At 32.7% G+C, this 20,016-nt stretch overlaps 2 protein-coding genes across 2 annotated transcripts; both read left to right on the top strand.

Annotated features, from left to right (window-relative positions):
• Nucleotides 1-8,095: 8,095 nt before the first annotated feature.
• Nucleotides 8,096-13,782, top strand: LOC148604848 (uncharacterized). Its single transcript, XM_088550587.1, has 3 exons — nucleotides 8,096-8,383; nucleotides 12,171-12,945; nucleotides 13,434-13,782. The coding sequence occupies exons 2-3, from the start codon at nucleotides 12,253-12,255 to the stop codon at nucleotides 13,668-13,670; spliced, it is 930 nt and encodes a 309-aa protein (XP_088406713.1). The 5' UTR covers nucleotides 8,096-8,383; nucleotides 12,171-12,252; the 3' UTR covers nucleotides 13,671-13,782.
• LOC148604847 (uncharacterized) lies at nucleotides 13,645-19,552 on the top strand. The gene is made up of 6 exons (XM_088550573.1): nucleotides 13,645-13,781; nucleotides 15,000-15,130; nucleotides 15,405-15,864; nucleotides 16,159-16,380; nucleotides 16,777-16,902; nucleotides 17,891-19,552. The coding sequence occupies exons 2-6, from the start codon at nucleotides 15,110-15,112 to the stop codon at nucleotides 18,796-18,798; spliced, it is 1,737 nt and encodes a 578-aa protein (XP_088406699.1). The 5' UTR covers nucleotides 13,645-13,781; nucleotides 15,000-15,109; the 3' UTR covers nucleotides 18,799-19,552.
• Nucleotides 19,553-20,016: the final 464 nt, after the last annotated feature.

Raw genomic sequence — 20,016 nt, 5'->3', positions numbered from 1 at the left:
ATTATTGTTAAAAATATTTAAAATGGCAATATTAGTATCCGGTGACACTCGTATTTCAGGCAAAAATCTTCAAAATGACATATTTTTGCAAAGTGTATGTTTACGAACACTTTTAATATACCTGTTAGTCTAAAATTATTGTAAAAAATATTAAAATTTTCTACATCATTATTATGTTGATGGCTGTGATATAAATATTTCAGACTAAATTCTTGAAAATGAGATATTTTTTGCAAATTAAATGAGTGTGAACACTTAAAATATCCTTAATGGTCTGATATTATTTTTTAAAATGTTAAAATTGTCAAAAAAGTGTCAAGTGTGTGGTTTTGGCACATTAGTTTGTACGTGTGTTGTATGTACGTGTCTCTAGGTGTGTGTTTGTAGGTGTGTGTGTGTACGTGTACGTGTGTGTTTGTACGTGTGTGCGATAAGATAATACCAACACTAACAATGACATTCATAACACAAAGGTCTAACACCAAGCCTTAACCAATACAAAACCTGCGAAAGACACAAGTAACCCTGCTCAATTCTGAAGATTCAACCCTAACCCTATAATTAACCATACACTTAACCATAATCTTAATCCTTAACCCTTACCCTAATCTAACCCTAACCCTAATCACTAACCCCTAACCCTAACCTGAACTTAACCATAACCCTAGATAAACATCAACATCTGACCCGAACCTTAAATATAACCCCAAGCCTAACCCAACCACTTAACCATAGGCTTAACCCTTGCCATAGACTTCATATTTTATCTAATGGTTGAGTCTAACAACTTTCTTGTACTAGATCTTATCTGAAACTCTAACCCTAAACCTAACCCTAAGCCAACCCCTACTGAACTTAACTCTATACTAAGGGTTAGGTATGGGTAAGACAGATTAAGTGTATGGTTAAGTATTTGGTTATGCCTAGTGTTATGTATAGTACTAAGGTCTAAGGTTAGGGTAAGGGTTAGAGTTTCAAATAAAGTCTAGTTTTAAGAAAGTTAAGAAAGAGTCAATCGTTAGTTATAGGCACAGGTCTTAGGGCTTAAGGGTTCAGTTTATGGTTAAGTGTTGGGTTAGGCTTAGGGTTATGTTTAAGTTGAGGTCAGATGTTGATATTTGTCTAGGGTTATGGAAAAGTTCGGATTAGGGTTAGGGTTAGTGATAAGGGTTGTGTTAGGGTAAGGGTCAGGGTTAGGGTTAGGTGTATGGTTAAGTATAGGGTTACGCCTAGTGTTATGTATAGAGTTAAGTTCAGTAGGGGTTGGCTTAGGGTTAGGTTTAGGGTTAGAGTTTCAGATAAGGTCTAGTGTCACGAAAGTTGTTAGACTCAACCTTTAGATAACGGTTCGAGTCTATGGCAAGGATTAAGTCTATGGTTAAGTGATTGGGTTAGGCTTGGGGTTGTATTTAAGGTTCGCGTCAGATGTTGATGTTTATCCAGGGTTATGGTTAAGTTCAGGTTAGGGTTAGGGGTTAGTGATAAGGGTTAGGGTTAGATTAGGGTAAGGGTTTAGGATTAAGATTATGGTTAAGTGTATGGTTAATTATAGGGTTAAGGTTGAATCTTCAGAATTGAGCAGGGTTACTTGTGTCTATCGCAGGTTTTGTATTGGTTAAGGCTTGGTGTTAGACATTTGTGTTATGAATGTCATTGTTAATGTTGTAATTATCTTATCGCACACACGTACAAACACACACGTACAAATCTTTGAGTAGAATGGAAAGTTTAAAGAGACATACGAGATTAATTCACCGTAAAATTTCAGATACGAAGAGGTACAGACCCCACCCACAGATTAGACCCAGTTAAACCGACGTATCGGACTATGATACTTTGATGACCGGACTTCACCGGTATTCTTTGAGGAAAGAAAACCAAGATATTTTGAGGAATGGACTACACCAAGACCCTTATACCTCAAAGAAAGGGCTACCCAAATCGATCCAGGATGAAACTCAAGAAAGTTACCCAAGGACCCAGCTAACGAAAACTTTTTCATACATCCGAAAGACGACCCCCTTGCTTTCAACGTACCCAAATGATACTTGGACAACCATATCATGCCGTGGGCCCATCCCTTTAGCAGGACCCACCGGAAGTTGAAAAAACGACGTTTATACGTCGATTCGTATAAAACGTGAAGCTTATGATGATGCCTAGACCCGATCAGATAACGTGCTGTTATGACGTGTACCAGACGATTTATGGTACTATGAAGGATGTCGACTTTGTACAAGGACTCCCCGACCTTGCCCATTACCTGATTTTTTTAAAAATCCCAGAGACGTATCACAGGCCATGACCATGGCCCAACAAATGTTTCCCAAACAGACAAACTACTTTATGAAATCGTACAAGTATGCCACCGCCAAACCCGACGGATATTTATTGATAGACATAAAACAGGGCAATCCAACTTTAGATTGAGAAGCAACATTTTCCCATGGGAAATTCAGGATGTGTTCTAGGATAAAAAAAGGTATAAATAGAGTTAAAAAATGACCCGCGAAGGAGATGGACGCGCCTGGAGCAATAAAAATTTACAAGATGGTCCCCTGTCGAGGGATTCATTTAGAAAAGATCACCAGTCGCGATGCCATACACGTGCAATGGACGACATGAAGGGCATAATGCAAACCAAGGAATGAACTGACAAAAGAAAAGGAGGTCCCAAAAAGACCTCGTGGTAGATCAGCTGAAAAGAAAAAAGTCAATAAAACAGACGTAACGCATATAAATGGAACTGTATAGAGAGGAGTTCTGAACAAAGATCGTGTAGCTGTATTAAGAACGTAAAACGTACAACGTCAGAATATAAAATACTAGTGAAAACCAGAGCGAAATACAACGAACACCACCAGAAGTCATGTTACCGAGGAACGAAAGGAAAAGAAGGTTAAATAGAGTGGAAAAAACAGCTTTGACGTCAACGATACTCTCACGGCAAGAAGACTGACAGTAAAGCGGAATCATAAGAAGATCGGATCGTGAAATTACTTAATGGGGACAAAATAAAAAATGGCTTATGGAACAGACCATTTAGCAGGACCTGGATTTGAAATACAGACAACAACCCGACGAATGGAACAATGAATATGAATTGTAAATAAAATGTAAAAGAAACAAAAATGTTGTTGTGTAATAAAACTTAACTAAAGAAAGACCTCCTTACAAGACAGGGTAGGTCAAAACCGATAACACCTATTAAAACCGTTAGCGATAACATAACAAACATATTTACTATCAGAGCCTCATAACACGGGTCAAAGTTTGAGTGTAAGTAACTTGAAAACATACTATAGCATTAAAAAGTTCAATCTCCTGATAAAAAACCCATCATACAATACTTAAACAAAAAAGGGAGCGAAGAAAACAAACCACAAATGAAAATATTGAGAGAAAAAATATATTCCGTAGTTGAATGGTTTACCCAATAACGGGTCAAATCTAGTACACGTGACATGTAAACATTAAAAGTATGAAAAAGAAACCGGTTTCCCCGATAGAGCCTCATAACATGTTCAGAGCAAGTTTGGGTGTACGCGACATGCAAATATCGAAAATACTATAGCAGTATATCTCCTTATAACAACAAAAGAAAAGAATTAAACGAGCACACAAGTCTCAAACTTTAACAAAAAAGGGCCTAAGAAACAAAGTACGAATGAAAATATGGAGAGAAAAAAAATCAACAAATCAATGGATAACCCAAAACAACCCCATAACGTGTCAATCAAGTACACGCGACATGTAAACATTGAAAATATATATTGAAAAAAAGAAATCAGCATACCCGATAGAGCCCCACAACACGGATAAAATCGATGAAAAGTTTGAGTGGGTCTGTAATAGGTGACGGAATGGTCAACTATAAAAATCTGAAATGAAAGGCAATATATCATTCAAAAGCTATTAACGTTCCATATGTACAATGGTCAGGATAATCATTAGTGGTAAGTCAAAATTTCAAACTGAATACAAAAAATATTGAAACTAAAATAATTAAAACAATGAGAAAAAATATTTCTTAGTGGTAAACATTGCACAACACGTCATTACACCTGTAATGTATTCATAAAGCAGAATAAAAACGGTTAAAAATCAATACATGGGCTATTGAAATTACCAGAAAAATGGAAAGTTTCAAACATCTGTCAAATCCGTGAGACATCTATTCAAATTACACAATCCATTGAACACGAATAAAATTAAATCAAAATTTAAAATCTATTCAAAGTGCATTTATATATCTCATATAATATGTGATATGCAACATACAACAGATACACAATGTTTTACAAATACTGCTTTGTTTAAAAGAAAATAAGACTAATCCATTCTAATTAAAAAAACATTGTCTGTGCTCCTCCAATTTAAATCTTTATTACTTCCAGTACAACGTATCGTACTATTGGTGTAAACGCTAATGGCGTCATTCATGATGATAGCACAAAATAATTTCCGCAAAGTAAAAAACAGTATTCTGAAAATAGAGCTGTTCGTTGAATTTCTGAAAACTCACTCTCTAAACGTAGAATAAGTTGTGCTGTCTTTTTATGCGACTTCACTATTTTTTTTTAAACCAAGTCGATTTGGCTTATTTTTCTGTGTGCTTTCATTTTTTCTCTGCATAATTTGATTTATTTAATGTTTTGTTTTTTGTAATTCTGTTCTTGTTTTCTCCTGTCGGTTGTTTGTATCGTTTTAAATGTTTTCTGTTTCATTTATATGTTTTAGGGTCTTTCCGTGTTTTTTTTTGCACTTCAATTTGATAAGGTTCAAAAACAAGAAAAATATGTAAGTAACTTCTTTATCATGAAAAGTAAAATAATACATTTCAAAGTATACTTTTGTATTTGCATCTTTACCCCAATATTACAATACGACAAATAATCACAGAATTAGTGATGTTTTCTTCTTTCGGTCATGCGAATTAAATGTAGTTAATGGTATAGTACATGAATCAACCTATTCATATTATTCTGTTATGTTCCATTAAGATAAGAGCAGTGACGTCACATATTTTCCGACAGTTTTGTACAACAAAAGTTATTTTTTGCATTCTTGATAGAGGTGGTCATTTTAAGAAAGACGATGAAAAGGTGTATATGAATAGTCATCTATTTTTATAACAATGACTCGAAGATCCGCACTACTGCTAAGTTAACAGAAAAATGAGGTTTCTAAGCGAATTTATGTGTTATATTTGTTTTACATATTTAGTATTTAAACAGAAATTTCAGTTTGTTTATAACAATAACTAGTATTATTTTATCCTAAACGATAAGTTTATTTTTGTAACTGTTACAGGGCATTGCCGGTGGCATACTATTTTTTAAAACAGATATACCTGTGTTTATTGTTCCGATTTCATATGTATAGTCTTAAGTCATACTTCACAGATATACCGTTAGAACATTACCTATTATAGCAGTGATTTCCTTTTATACTTTCATATTTTACGGTTTAAATCTAATTTTGGTTAATTTAATAAGTTATTCAACAAGCTGTGCTGAAGATTAGACGGATGAATCGGCGAGTAATATATAAAAATAAATATCACTAGCAAAAAAATTCAATCATTCATTCATTCATTCATTCATTCATTTAATGCTATATACTAACTATATAAAGACATTACAATAATGAACCAAAATCAATATATCAAAAAATAGTCTCATTAAGGAATAGTTCTATACATTATGTCAGAGGATATTGCGGAAATTTTAGCACACGCTATCTCATGCATCAATTTGTCCCCGAGTGTGCCTACTGAGTAACGCTAAGCATTGAATAACATGAGTATGGCTAAGACGTCTGAAGTTAAATAATTGTCATAATCCATATAAGTGTCTGGAAGCTTTCATAAAATAGTCTGATAAAATGACTTGTGGTTATACTGATGAAGTTCTAGAAGCAGTTCAAACTCAAGGTCTTCGGTGACGACTTTCCATAACAAATCGTGTAATAGATAAGTGCATGTGCATAGCAACATGTGAGAACATATATATCCCTAAATTTATTACCACATACTTTACACAGTTTTCACGTTATTGTCTGGAATTTATATTAGAAGTTTAGTTATGATGAATGAAGTTCTGATTTCACTACATTTTTTTGAATTTCTCCAGTAATTGGCAAATGACACAGCTTTATGTGTGTTGAGAAACCTTGTACATTGGGAATCACTGTCTATTCCAGTCTTTCATGATGCAGTTTTAACACTTGAAATGTTTTCGTTCACTAGTTTTTCCAATTTAAATTTGAGGGGAAATGCTAAGCATAATATAACTTCATGAATGTTCTTCTCTAGTTTATATTTGTAGATAATACATGTAGTGCATACATCAGGTATAAGGCCATAGTATTTATGATTTCCGTTCATCCAGAAGAAATTTAACCTAGTCAAGAAAATGTGTTTGATTTATAGCTAATGTCCATCATAATAAGCTTCTGTAGAAACAATAATTTCTTTTGACTATTTGACTATCTATAGGATGAAAGCCTTCATTGCCCTCACACATGCCGGATCGGGTTGATGTCTTTACTTTCAAAATACGTTTGATTATTCAGTGTTGCAAACGCTTTAAAGAGGCTATCTCTTTGTTTTCATAAAGTGTTTCATACTTCACAACCATATAGTGTTGGCGGAAGGATAACATATTGGTACAAAAATGTATAAGTCAATAAGCACTTTTGGGATTGTTCATTCCGACATCATTCCACTAAGGTCAAAAATGCAATTTTTTCATTTTCGACAGGAGTTATTTGTTCTTAAAGTCGAGTTCAATTTCGAGTTAAGTTCGATTCCTGAGTGTGAATATCCACGAGCATGAGGAATATGTTCTTAGCCTATAGTCATTCGTAGGGAAGGGGTTGATCTCTCATGCTCAGAGAAAACTGTAGTACACAAGACTTTCTTCCATTAACTTGAAATCGCCAATTGCGTGCATAACATTCACATAGTTAAACATGCGCTGAAGAGACACAGGGGAATTTGCAATGCATGAGATATCGTCTGCCAAGTCTGGGACACAGCTGACTATATTTATAATATCTGTATTATAATTTTCTTGTTCAATAAATCATAAACTAAGTATAAAAGACCCGACAAGACTTCTTCTTGTCTTACACCATCATTACCTTGAATAAAAAGTTTAATTGGTCTTGATTTACAACAACATAACTTACAATATTCGTATAATTTTCCACATTTTGCCTTTTAATACTATTCTATTTAATTTAAACATAAGATATCCCCGCCAAACCATGTCAAAGGCCTTTGTGCTATCCAAAGAAGCAAAGATAACTCAACTAAACATGTGAAAAAACTGTTTTTTGTAAATTGAAGAAGGCAGTGAGGCAGCTAAGATTCCAATGAAACCCCTGCTGCTGGAAATTCAAAAAATTAGCATCATCGTCTAAATCAATAAGAAAATGCGAGTTTACCACTCGCTCGAAAATTTTCAGAATGCATGATAAAAGCCATATAGGTTTGTAACTTTTGGGGAGATCTTTTTTTTATTACTTGTATAACTTGTATAATAGGACAAGAAGACCAGTTTCACGCATTTTGGGATAAATCCAGCTCGCATTATTACGTTATGTAACGTGGTTCAAATTTGTGCAACAGATTTGCCACCGTGGATTAAAGGTTCATGTCGTATCTGATCGTGTCCACTAGCATTTCGTCTTGTTAGTCTTTGTAACTTGTTCACATGGTAAATTTTCTTTGTTGTGTTGTGCAGCTTCATGCATCTCGCTTTATGTACTGTGCGTCTGTGACTACTATCAAATGACTCGTCTTCACTTCTTCGTCTTATTTAAATATTCTTCAGCAACAGCATTTTGAATGTTCCAAAATTCACTTTTAGCATATTTGACGACGGTTTTGGCTATGACACTGAAGAAGTTCTAAGCCTAGATTTAAGTTTTTTTTTAAAATTATAATCATAGGATTGAATCAACGAGGTATTCAATAAAACACTAATTTCCACTCCTTATTTTATCATAAAATCAAGGTTGCGTAATTTTCATAAAATATATTTATAAATTAAATCTATGGCGTATTGAACGAATCCTTTTAACATTTGAGCGTTGCGTGTCTTAGGTAATCAATATTGAAATCTAATGTTTCGTATTACAGTTACCTGTGGTGTGCATTAGAAATTGTTAATATTGAACAAAATGCGGAATAAAATGAGTTATAGGGATTAATTCCTGTTGATAAAAAAAAACGTTGTGTTTTCTTGATAGAAGAGGACATCTTAAGGAAGACGACAATTAATTAGTCATTCATCATTATAACAATGATTGGAAGAAGGAATAAATCTACACTCTTGGTTTATTAACAGACAAATGAGACGATTTCAAAGCGAAAGTACGTATTTATCATTTAAACAGAAATTTCATAACAAATTTATCACAATCACCAATATTTTAATTCTAAACCATTATTTTTATTTGTGGTACGAAGCACTGTTGGTGGTATACTATTTGTTTGAGAACAGCTATACCTAAAAGAACATTTCTGTGGTTGCTCAAACAAATGCATAAAAAACAAACTTTGTCACAAATAAAACGCAATCGAAAACATTGAACTAGAAGAGAAGGTATGTTGAACTATAAATGACTGTAGAGCAGATATTTAGAGTCTAGCTGGAGGATTAGTTCAAATTTCTTTGAAATCCGTAATCTTTCCCTTTTTCATTTGAATATTTTGTCGGGTTTGGTTGCTCCAAAATTAAGAAACAAAACAAAATTCAAAGCCATTTACTATCTATCTTTTTACTTCTATTCCGCACATTCAGTTAAAATCCCGACTTAAAAACATTATAAATCGTTGTTTTTCAAAACAAAGATGGTACACCTAGATACAAATATATAGTTCTTGGTAGAAATTCCTCATATTTTGTAAGAAATAATTCCAAATCATCTTCCAAATATACAGAGGAAGATGTTTACAAAATGCTGGAATTTTTAATCGACAACATATTTGTCCAGTGTGGAGGACGTGTTTTTCAACAAACGGTCGGCATTCCAATGGGAACAAATTGTGCTCTTTTACTTGATGACCTATTCCTTCACTTTTATGAGGCTGACTCTATAGCGGATCTGATCAGAAAGAAAGAATATCGTTTGGCTAGATCTTTCAATCTCAGTTTCCGCTATATAGATGACGTATTATCTTTAAACAATCCTAATTTCGGGGATTTGGTACATCGCATCTACCCAAAAGAACTTGAGATAAAGGATACTACAGACACTGTGAAATCAGCCTCATATCTTCACCTACACTTAGAAATCGATGGTAAAGGAATACTATTTACTAAACTTTACCACAAACGTGATGACTTTTCATTCAGAATTGTCAGTTTTCCTTTCACCTGGGGCAACATCCCTTCAGCACCTGCGTATAGAGTGTTCATATCACAACTCATACGTTATGCCAGAGCTTGCCGAAACTACGCAGACCTTTTGTATCGCGCTAGAACTCTAACAAATAGGCTTCTGGAATAAGGTTATGTTGCTACAAGACTGAAGTCATCACTACAGAAGTTTTATGGTTGTCATCATGAACTTGTGGATCGTTATGGTGTATCCATCTGCACCATGACAACTGATTTATTCAACGGGTCATGGTTTTCCTTTCTTTGTTTGTCTACTCCGGACTTGATTTTTTATGAGCAACTCTGCGGGTGTTTCTAGAAAAGCAGAGGACGCTTACCCTACCGGTACACCTGGTCCATGCTCCCAGTTTTTAGTGGAGTCCGAGTTGCTCATTTGCTTTTTTTTACTTTTTATGTATGATTTTAGTTACTTTATGTTCTTTGTTGTGTATGTCTGGTCTTTGTCACTGGATTACATTCTTTTGATTACCGCTATAACCTTGGTTCCCTTGATTGCTCTTTCAAAGCAGTTCTTTTGATCGCTTTGAAAAAAAATGTTACCATGGTGCTTTCTCACATGAACAGGATAGTAAAGTTAATAACCTTAATCTCAACATTATAAGTATACAATGTCGACTGTCTAGATTCAATTCATATAAATATAAACCTTCAATAAGGATTGATTTCTTAATCCGCTTCGGGAGTTGACAATGTTTCTTCTTTTTCATAAAATAGTTGAATGCTTTTAGACAAAATAGAATGGATAGTAAAATACAAAAAACAAACAAACAAACAAACAAACAAAACAAAAAACACAAAACACAAAACAAAATAAAACAAAACATGACAAAAGCAAAACAAATAAAACTCTTATATACACAATATACCTCAAGATTTAGACTAGGTGTGCATACAAGTACGCAAATATTAAAAAAATCCATTAAGCAATCTAACTGAATTAAAACATCATAGTGCAGACAGGTTTTCTATTACAAATCCCGTCGTACCTTTATATTATTCATTCTTCGTTTTAGTATCAGAAAGACATTAAATTTTGATGGGCACCTTGTCTATGCGGGATAGGTCGGTGGCAGTTTTCAGTCTTTTCTTTAATATATTTGTCCCAGACGAAGGCCGTTATTCTTAGAATTCGGGCCCATATTCTTTATACTTAGTCACTTCCAAACAATATATCCTATTTCATATGCCCAGCCACTTCAGATTATTCGTGTTTAGTTTGATGATATTGATAAGAAAAGATTTGCCCTGAAGGTCTACATTGATTGACACAACTACAGATAATAGTCTTCTTTGAAATCTAATTAAGGTCAGTGTGGTCCAATATCGACATTATTTACAATAAACTTCACAAAATATCAACAAATGAATGCCCCCAGATCAGATCTAAGAGGGAATTACGCCAAAAAAAAAAAAAAAAAAAAAAAAAAAAAAAAACAATTGTTTCAGTGTCTATTCGTGAAGGAACAAGGACATGACATACATGCAATCTCGAGCTTATCATTACGGCTATTTGTATTTAAAATTGTGAGTTATCAAAGTTTCTTGTGGCTGTTATTAAACGGCGATACAATATTTTCAGACAATCAAGTCCTTGTCACCGTTTTTTGCTTAATTCGGTGTTCTTTAATTCGTCGTCGATTTTTCTTGGTTTGTTTATTTTCTTGTCATTATATTGTTTGTATAATTATATCTTGTGTAATTTTGTTTCTTTTGTTTAGTTTTATTTTGTTTATATTTCTGTTCCGTTTGTTTGTTTTGTTTATTTGCACATGAATTTAAAGTTAATTCTCAGAACAATCAATATATGAACAGTTTATTTACCATTGAAGATAAAACACCAATTGTTAAACTAGACAAAACAATTTTTTTTGTGCCTCAAGAACAATAAATTCTGACTATTAAATTCTTCTATTTCAGTTGCAGTGATATATTTCTTTTGATCCTGTGAATGGTTCTTTTCTTATATCCCATAATAATGATCGCAATGACAAATTACTTAACGGGTTTGTGTATGTCACGCAGTCCTGCAATTACTTTTGTTTGTTTGTTTTTATTATTTTTATTTTCACAACAATTGACTGATTAACTAGTCAATGTCTTAGTTGCTTTCATTTTTATTTATTTCCATCTTGAAATCGAGGTTAAGAAACTATCAGTAAGATCTTTCAATAACTGAAATTTTAGAGAAATTGTTCTAATCCTTGTACAGGTTTGTTTAAAAATATGCTGTCAAACGTTCGATTTAAGTCCAGTATGTTATGTATGGTAATAGCTGGAGAATACATTTAGGATATTGAACAAAATACAAAATTGAATTAATTATTTAAGATCAATTCTGGTTGTCAAAACCATAATATTAAAACTTAAGGATCATACCACATACACTGAGCAAAAATAAAAACAAAACAAAACCAAACAAAACAAAACAAAAACAAAACAAAAACACACGTGGCCGAGGTCAACACTTGAAGTCAATTACACTGTTAAAAAGTTTCATAGTATTATTCATACTATAAACTAGTCCATGCCCCAAGTTTTAAGTGGAGTACGAGTTGCTCTTTTACTTTTTTTCTTTGTACGTATTATTTTGGTTATTTTATGTTCTTTGTTGAGTGTGTCTGTTTCCTTGTCTTGGTTACATTCTTTTTATTTCCGATAGAATCTTGGTCCCCTTAATAGCTCTTTCAAATTATCCAGTTTATCTTTCAAATTATTATATTGCTAGTCTCGACTCACATTAACACTTTATAATTTCAGTCTATATTTCAGTGTCATAAAGACATGAGCAGCACTTCTCTCAAACCATTGTAAATCAGCCTTTTTGGTACAGATATTTAATATGTCAGGAAATCCATTCCTAAGAGATAAGGTCCTCCGTCTCATATTACTTTCTTGTGATCTTTCTGCTGACGTCATCAGATATTATATTAAGAAACAAATACTACAATCTTACAAACAAGATTTCACAAACTTCCTTAATGCCAGAGAAATAAAACACACAGTTTTTCACTTACATATAAATAGGACTAAGTGTTGTGAATGTAAGTCAAAACGGTTGTTTAAGCATCCTCAAGTGATCAAGGAGGATCAATTGAATATCATATATTCTTACACTGGAAGCAAACCACACGAAGTACGAGAACAAATCACAACAGACAAATCCCGCGTAACCAAGCACTGTATATGTTTTCTAACTCCCAAGGCATCATTGAACGACCTTGATGTGTCTCTTTTGAGTATTCTATTGAAGAATTGTTGTGGGGATTTTACCGGACGCCATTTCATAAATAATTTGGTGGAGATAAGGAACTTTGTCTCTCATTTACCCGAAATCGATTCGTTAAAGGAAAATGATGTTGATAAACACATCGAACTGTTTAAAAATGCAGTTCGTGGGCTTTCAGCTTGTGTTTCTGAAGGGATAGTGTATTATGACTCAGTAAAGAAACAAATTGAGTATGTGTTGTTGGGAACGTACAAAGCAGCCGACGTTCAGAAGATTATAGACAAGGGAACAGAACACAGTGATGTGGTAGATATAACTTTCACCTGATTAAACTTTCCCGATCAATAATTAATGAAAATGTTCAGGTCAGAAATTGATTTTGCAGTTTAATTTTCAAACAGTGAACAACAACAAAACTACACAAAATAATTTCAATTTCCGAAAGATTTAAAAACATACATAAGGGTTTTTTTGTATTGGGATTCGACGCATATGCTTATGTTTAATGAGCAAATCATAACGCATTAGTTACGAAAAAGACAGAAGCACTGTTGTACATTTCCATACTTTATTTTTTCTTTGTTTATATTGGTTCTCATACCGAAATGTAGATAAAAAAATGTTTAAAAAAATGCTCAACGGTAATTAAATAAATCGTAGGTCTAATAATATCTATGTATATAAAGCAGTAAATTTCACTATCTAGTAATGTATTTTTTTTGATACAGTAAGTGAACCATGTACTTCTCAGATTTTTCAACGTCACAATCTTCTTTGTTTTCATTTATATCTAGAACACCTCGAAAATCATGGCAAAAATTGAAGACCTTAAACAACATACCACTACTTTGGCAGAGAATATTATTGAAAGCGGAGAAAAAAACGCAAAAATTATTGTTGGACAAATTGAAGAAAATGCAGCTGAGATGACGAATTTTCACATAGCTGAGATGTCACAGTTGGGGAATATCAATGAATCGCAAGAAATGTTACTCGACAATCAATTTGTTCAGTGTGAGACTCTTAAATAACAACCGACACTAATGAAAAGGTCACCAAATTTAATAAGGACTTCGAGGGCCTCGGTGATGGCATCGAGAAATTTGCGGAATTTAGTGAGAGCATAGAAATAGAACAGGAAGGTAGTTTATTTTTAACATTTTAAAATAGAACGCATGTCATTATCATAATTTTCATTTTTATGGATGGTTCACGTCAAACCTTATCACAAACAAGATATCCTATTATCAAACATTGTTATTCATCTTTTGTGTTGAAGTTTTGAAAAATGAAATGCTCTTTTTATGGTTTTACAGGTATTCGTTGGTCATCTTATTCCTTTTTCTACCATGACTAGTCCAGCGCCTTTTAACAATTATATCTTGTGCGGGATATGTAATATTGAAATATTTTTAGAAACCAAAAAAACTTTTGAAAGAAGTTTTTGGCAATACAATTCAGCATAATTTTTATAGTCAACAAGATGGGTATATATAAAAGTTAGACAAACGTGTTACTTTTCTATTGTGTATTGAAAAACGAGGAAAATCAAAGGGAACAAGGATTCAATCATTTATCAAAAATAATCCAGAGATAACGAGTAGAAAAAATAAATAAAAACACACATTAAATGACGAACGAAAACGAAGTAACCGAGACAACTGACGTACAGAATCCAAAAGCAGCCCGCATACCATATACCAGAAAGCTTGCCGTATGAACCATGTGTATCAGTGTACCAAGCATCTTTAACCATAACACGATGGATACCGCATAACGATCCATGAGTTCATGGTGACAACTGTGCTTTTCTGCTAATATCTTTTTACCGGTCCACCTGGCCCATGCTCCAAATCTAGTGGAGTCCGGGTTGCTCACATACTTTTGTTTCTATGCTCGCTTTATTTTGATAATTTTATGTTCTTTGTTAGGTGTGTCTATTTTCTCATTCTTGTTTTCGTCTTTGGAAATATTCTTTTCCTGTCTGGTCGAATTGTGGTTCTATTGATTACTTTTTTACCCTGTTCCAAAAAATTAATTGTAAGAAGTATAGCACGACGCAAAAGTTTCCCGTAGTTTAGGAAAGTTCTGGCATAATATATGAGTTGTGTCACGAAAATTCCATATGTAAGTGCTGAAGGGAAGCTGTGATATACAATAAGAAAATTGACGTTACGAGTAATCTCTTTTGACAAATAGTTAAGCCATGATTTTGCTTTCCACCCATCTCTACGAGTAGGTCAAGACTTGAGGAAAATTTCATAGTTTCAGTAGTATTTAAACAAATCATACATCAATGAATTTTATTTCACTTTATCAATTAAAATTGACTCATAACTGTTTGAAATCCTTTTCGATAGGAAAAACTCTTTTAACAGTCAAAAGAGGACAAGGTGAACAAAATGAAAAAGAAACACAGACAGAAACAAAAGAATGTCACCACAGTGGTTCTCAGACTGGTATAGAATGTATGGCATTTGAATTAGGAAATGTACGTATTATCTAATTAAATGTTTTAATTTAATAGATACATGTAGTTATAAATCTTGTACAATAATTAAACAATTACAACTAAATCGGTTTTTACACAGTAGTATAACCTACTCAAAATATTTTAAATATAAATGAATTTGTTTTATTTATCGAATTGCTTATCTTTACCATGTTTGTTGTCCAAGTGTAAGTTTGCTTTATCTTTGTTTTTACCTTTTAGCAAGCAATTAAACTTGATCTTGATTTATAATGCTTTGATATTGTATTGTTAGAGGTCTACATCTGAGCTTAAAGACATTTTACTGGGGAGAGAAAAGGTCGACAATACTGAATTAAAGAATCTTCTAGTGAAAGACAAAGATCAGAATGAAATCGCGCAGAAATCACTAGATGATATAAAACACAATGTGTCAACATTGAAACAAGCAGTTTCAGAATTTGACAATAAACAGAAAAACGAAATTGATACACAAAAAAAATTAATCGAATTAACAAGAGAAGAAATTGTAAAAAGTAACGATAAAGTTTTTGCAACAATTGAAAATTTAACAAGAGAGGTCAAACAAGGCGCAGAGAGGACAGAAACCAAGAGAAAAGATTTAGAAAGTCAACAAGCAATGACGAGTGAAGCATTGATTCAATTAACTACACCTGTAACTGAATCGGTTAATGAACTGGGCAAATCCTTCAATGACATTCAGCGCAAAATTGATTTAGCTGCACAGAAAACAGGTAGGTTACTTTTATTAACAAGAAAAACAAGTAGGTTACTTTTATCCACAAGACGATTGTATCGATTATACTTTCATGTTTTTTTTCTGAAATATGAAAAGAAATCTGCTGAATGATGAAGTAACTAATTATATGTTTAATGCTAAAATATTACCGAATTATACTCACTTGCAATATGACGGGTGCCTCTAGCGAAGAATAAAATGTTTACCCTTTCTGAGCACATGGTGTCAGTCCTGTACAAACTGTACAATGGTGCAAGTTTTCTTAATTTTTTTTCTTTACAACGTATAGATCATTTGGCTACAATAACACAGGATTGTCTGAAGCAAGCAAATAGGTCGAGAGAGGTGATGACGTCTAGACTGGAGGATAAATTTAAATCTATATTCGATGAAATAATCTATAATAGAAACAAAAATGTAGACGATGATAAATTCAAGAATTTTGAATCCTTCCAAACACGGAGCTTCGAGAATTTCAAACAGAAGATAGACGAAATTGAAATCAGAATTGGTAAATGTTGTCTATTCATGACAGAAATGTCATATATGAGTTGTTAAAAACTGATCATGTCACTGACAGCAATTTACATGAATGATACACTACAAGAATAAAACCAAATAATTGTTTAGTATTGGTGTCAAATCGTTTTGTTTTTATGTTTCTTTAAAATAAATACCGATTTTGGTCATTTCATAACTACCAAAAAGAAATAAAGGAACACATTGATTAAAATCATATATCTTTTCTTATATTTGATTTAGTTCTTCAAATGATCCTACTGATTCGCTTAATTTGATAGTGTTTATTCTATGCTTTTAGGATACAAGAAAAGTTTAACTTTATGTCACTACAAAAATTAAATTATTATACAGTTTTTGTGTTAACTTTGTGGTTATAAAATTACAGATGAACAAGGTAAACAACAATATGACTCAAAGGAAGTAAATAAATTGGAAAAAGAAAATAATGACTTGAAATTACACATTCAACAACTAGAAGATGGTAGTCTAAAAACACTACTGGAAACTGCAGGTACATGCAAGGGTATCGTTATTTGTTTTCTAAGATTTTATTTTATTTTGATTCGAAAATCGATTTGATAAAGTTTCAAGATCATAAAATATATTTTTTTATTTATATATTTATTTATTATTATTATTTTTTTTTTTTTATTTTTTTTTTGGGGGGGGGGGGATTTTCCAGCGTCTTTAAAATAACCGTTTGCGATGCCCCACTTTTCAACTCAATGTAATGAAAATCTGCAACGATTTATTTGGCTATGATTACACCCAATAATATCAACATAAAATTTCCTTTGCAAATTCTGTATTCTGTATGCATTTTCTTTTTAAAGTTGCCATAGTATGTCCGCCATCTGTATATTTTCTAGTATATGTACGAATACCTTTTTGAGATAAAAATATACTTTTAAGAATAGGCGTTGTATCCGACTGTTAAAACTTTATACCCCATATCGTTTATCTTTTAGCACACACGTTAGCTTACATTTCGTACCCTATATCGCAACACTATTCGTAACACATTTGAAATATATGATATGCATGGCAAAATTCTTTTTACATGCATTATCATTCCTCGATCGATATCACACCACTGACCGGTGATCCTCGGGAAGATGTAGGGTTTGGGGTTGATACGGCTGTGATAAAGAAACATAATGTTCAATATATTTCAAATCAAATACACCATACTTCGATAATTATAGATAACAAATTGATATCTACATGTTTGTTATTGGTTTTGTTACTTAATATTATTCAAGATATGATTACATGTATCGGTGTTAATATCATACACCTTTTATCGAGGAAAATATATATGTAACAAGCACTATGATGAGTACTCCTTTATTGTGTTACATATCCATCCATTGTGCATTCTATTATATTTTGTTTGTAATATTTCTTTTATTTTCTCCTTCTGATTTAACAAAAAGTTTAAATAATGTCGACTACCATACTGTGCATATGAGAACTAATTCTAATGAGTTCTTTTGAAGGATTTACAGATAATGAAGGGATAACAGAATTCAAGGAGCAAATGGTAGATGGCACATTGGAAAAAGACTTGGTGAAGACATTGGAATCAAACTTAGTTCATTTTCCGAGGGTAATACGGTTATTGGCAAATATATACCAAGAATGGCTAAATAAAGAAAACGAAAATTACCCAAGTATCTGCTGTATTATAAATGGGAAATCTATTTTCCTTGTAGACTATTGCAGAACGTGCCGAGATCATTTCAATGCAATAAGAATAAACATTGATAAGATTGGTACCATTGTTGAACAATTATGGTCGATATTAAGGGAATTGATGTCTCAAATCAAGTCAAAACGGTTTCAACTTGTTCTTGAAGCGTTACCAGAAGTTATTGCGTCAATTTGTGGTGTATCAACCAAAATCGAAGATCATGCAATTGACAACAGAAAGCGTGCCTCGGTATTTGAACAAGAAATTAACAAGTTCATACAAAGTGACGTTTGGATGGAACCTTTGACCGAAATAGCCAGTACGTGTATGGAGATCTTCCGTTTCTTTCAGACATTTGAAAACGTTGTCAGTTCAATCTGCAGTAAGTCGGCTGACTTAAAATCAAGACGTCAACATGTTGCTCGCTCGCAGTGTCCAAAGTATCAATATCTAATGACGGATATAATGTGTAAAGAGGCATGTTGCCTATTTCAAGAAGTAGTTTGGGTCAAAGTTCTCATATCTTGTTACATGGAGATGTCAGATGTATATTTAATGAAAATGATAGAAACCTTAGACCAAGTAATATCGAAACCGGAAGAAGAATGTAAAAGGATGGACTTAACATCATTGAAAGAATGTGAAAGAGATGTTGCGGACATCCCGAGGAATCATCGATCAAGAATGAGGGATCTTTTGGGTAAAATATTCTGAACTGTATATACCTGACGATGCTGTTTTCCAAAATTATTTCAAATTACCGGAATGATCCCGCCAATTTTGTCAATGCCGTGGAATTTCTTGTGTAGTCTGTATGACGACTTGTTACGACTGTGGAAAAGAAAATAGAGAGATAAAAAAATATGTGAATCATTTGGTCTAACATGGGTAGAAATGAAAGTTTGTGTTTGGAAAATAAATTCCGGGTGTGTTTTTGTACTTGAAAAATATCATTTAATATACATTACGGTCTCACAATTGTTTATAGTCTCTTGAGACTTTAAGAAATAATTATTTCATTTAAATATTCATATTTATTCATTATCTGTGTTGTTTCTGAATTATTCTATCATAATTTATCGTCGAAATTATTTACAAGTCATGGAGTTAACATTGATATCGGCAAGACAAAATACCACGATAAAATACCACATTTGGGAAAACTATACCGGTTAGGATAGATTTCAACATTGAGTAGCCTTTTTTTCTATACAATTATGACTGCCATTTTCCCTAAGGGTGTTTAAGTTGAATAAGCAATTTGACAATACATTAAACAATAATGTAAGAAATCGAGTATACAAAATTTGTATTTTCTTAAGAATGTTAAAATGAAAATATGAAGTATAAGTGATTGCATTCTAATGTTTTTGTGTATATAGTGCATTCATTTATTGATATAATGTCATACAATAATATATACATGTCATGTCTAACCTATTTTTTGTAATAAATTATTAAAAAATAACCATATTACCAAACATTTTTTATATAATACCTTGTATATAATCACAATATGAAATTTAATTCTATTGTAATCAGAATGTTATCAAAAGAATCCCGATTACAGGTATTTTATTATGTATCGAGTAAATAAAATAATATGTAATCAGTCTTTTGGGTGATTAATGATTAAAATGATTACATGAATGATGAGCGATCACTGTCAAATAAGCTTCTAAGTCACGATAGAGTCAGTTTCTGTTGATAACAATTTGATTGAACAATATTGAGTGTATATTTCGTGGATAAGAAAAGATGTCTTCAATTAGATTCCACGTCTTACTTGCTTGGCAATCCACTGAGCTTGACACATACCGTAGCTTATGCTACTCTTTTTTTTTAATTCATCTATCAATAGCTTAAATGTTTTGTGCGTTGTCTTTTTTGTATCCTCGGTTTTGATATGTAGTTGTATTCTATTCTGTTATC

This window comes from Perna viridis, chromosome 10 (assembly GCF_037379345.1).
Source record: "Perna viridis isolate PV_CMFRI_1.1 ecotype Kerala chromosome 10, ASM3737934v1, whole genome shotgun sequence".
Classification (NCBI taxonomy): domain Eukaryota; kingdom Metazoa; phylum Mollusca; class Bivalvia; order Mytilida; family Mytilidae; genus Perna; species Perna viridis.
This window is presented reverse-complemented; position numbering and strand designations above follow the sequence as displayed.

Coding starts and splice junctions, on each gene's coding strand:
- LOC148604847 (XM_088550573.1), top strand. CDS start 15,110: ATGGCATTTGAATTAGGAAAT. Junction 16,381..16,776: donor CGAAATTGAAATCAGAATTG/GTAAATGTTGTC, acceptor ATAAAATTACAG/ATGAACAAGGTAAACAACAA. Junction 16,903..17,890: donor AACACTACTGGAAACTGCAG/GTACATGCAAGG, acceptor GTTCTTTTGAAG/GATTTACAGATAATGAAGGG.
- LOC148604848 (XM_088550587.1), top strand. CDS start 12,253: ATGTCAGGAAATCCATTCCTAAGAGATAAGGTCCTCCGTCTCATATTA. Junction 12,946..13,433: donor GAACAGAACACAGTGATGTG/GTAGATATAACT, acceptor ATTTATATCTAG/AACACCTCGAAAATCATGGC.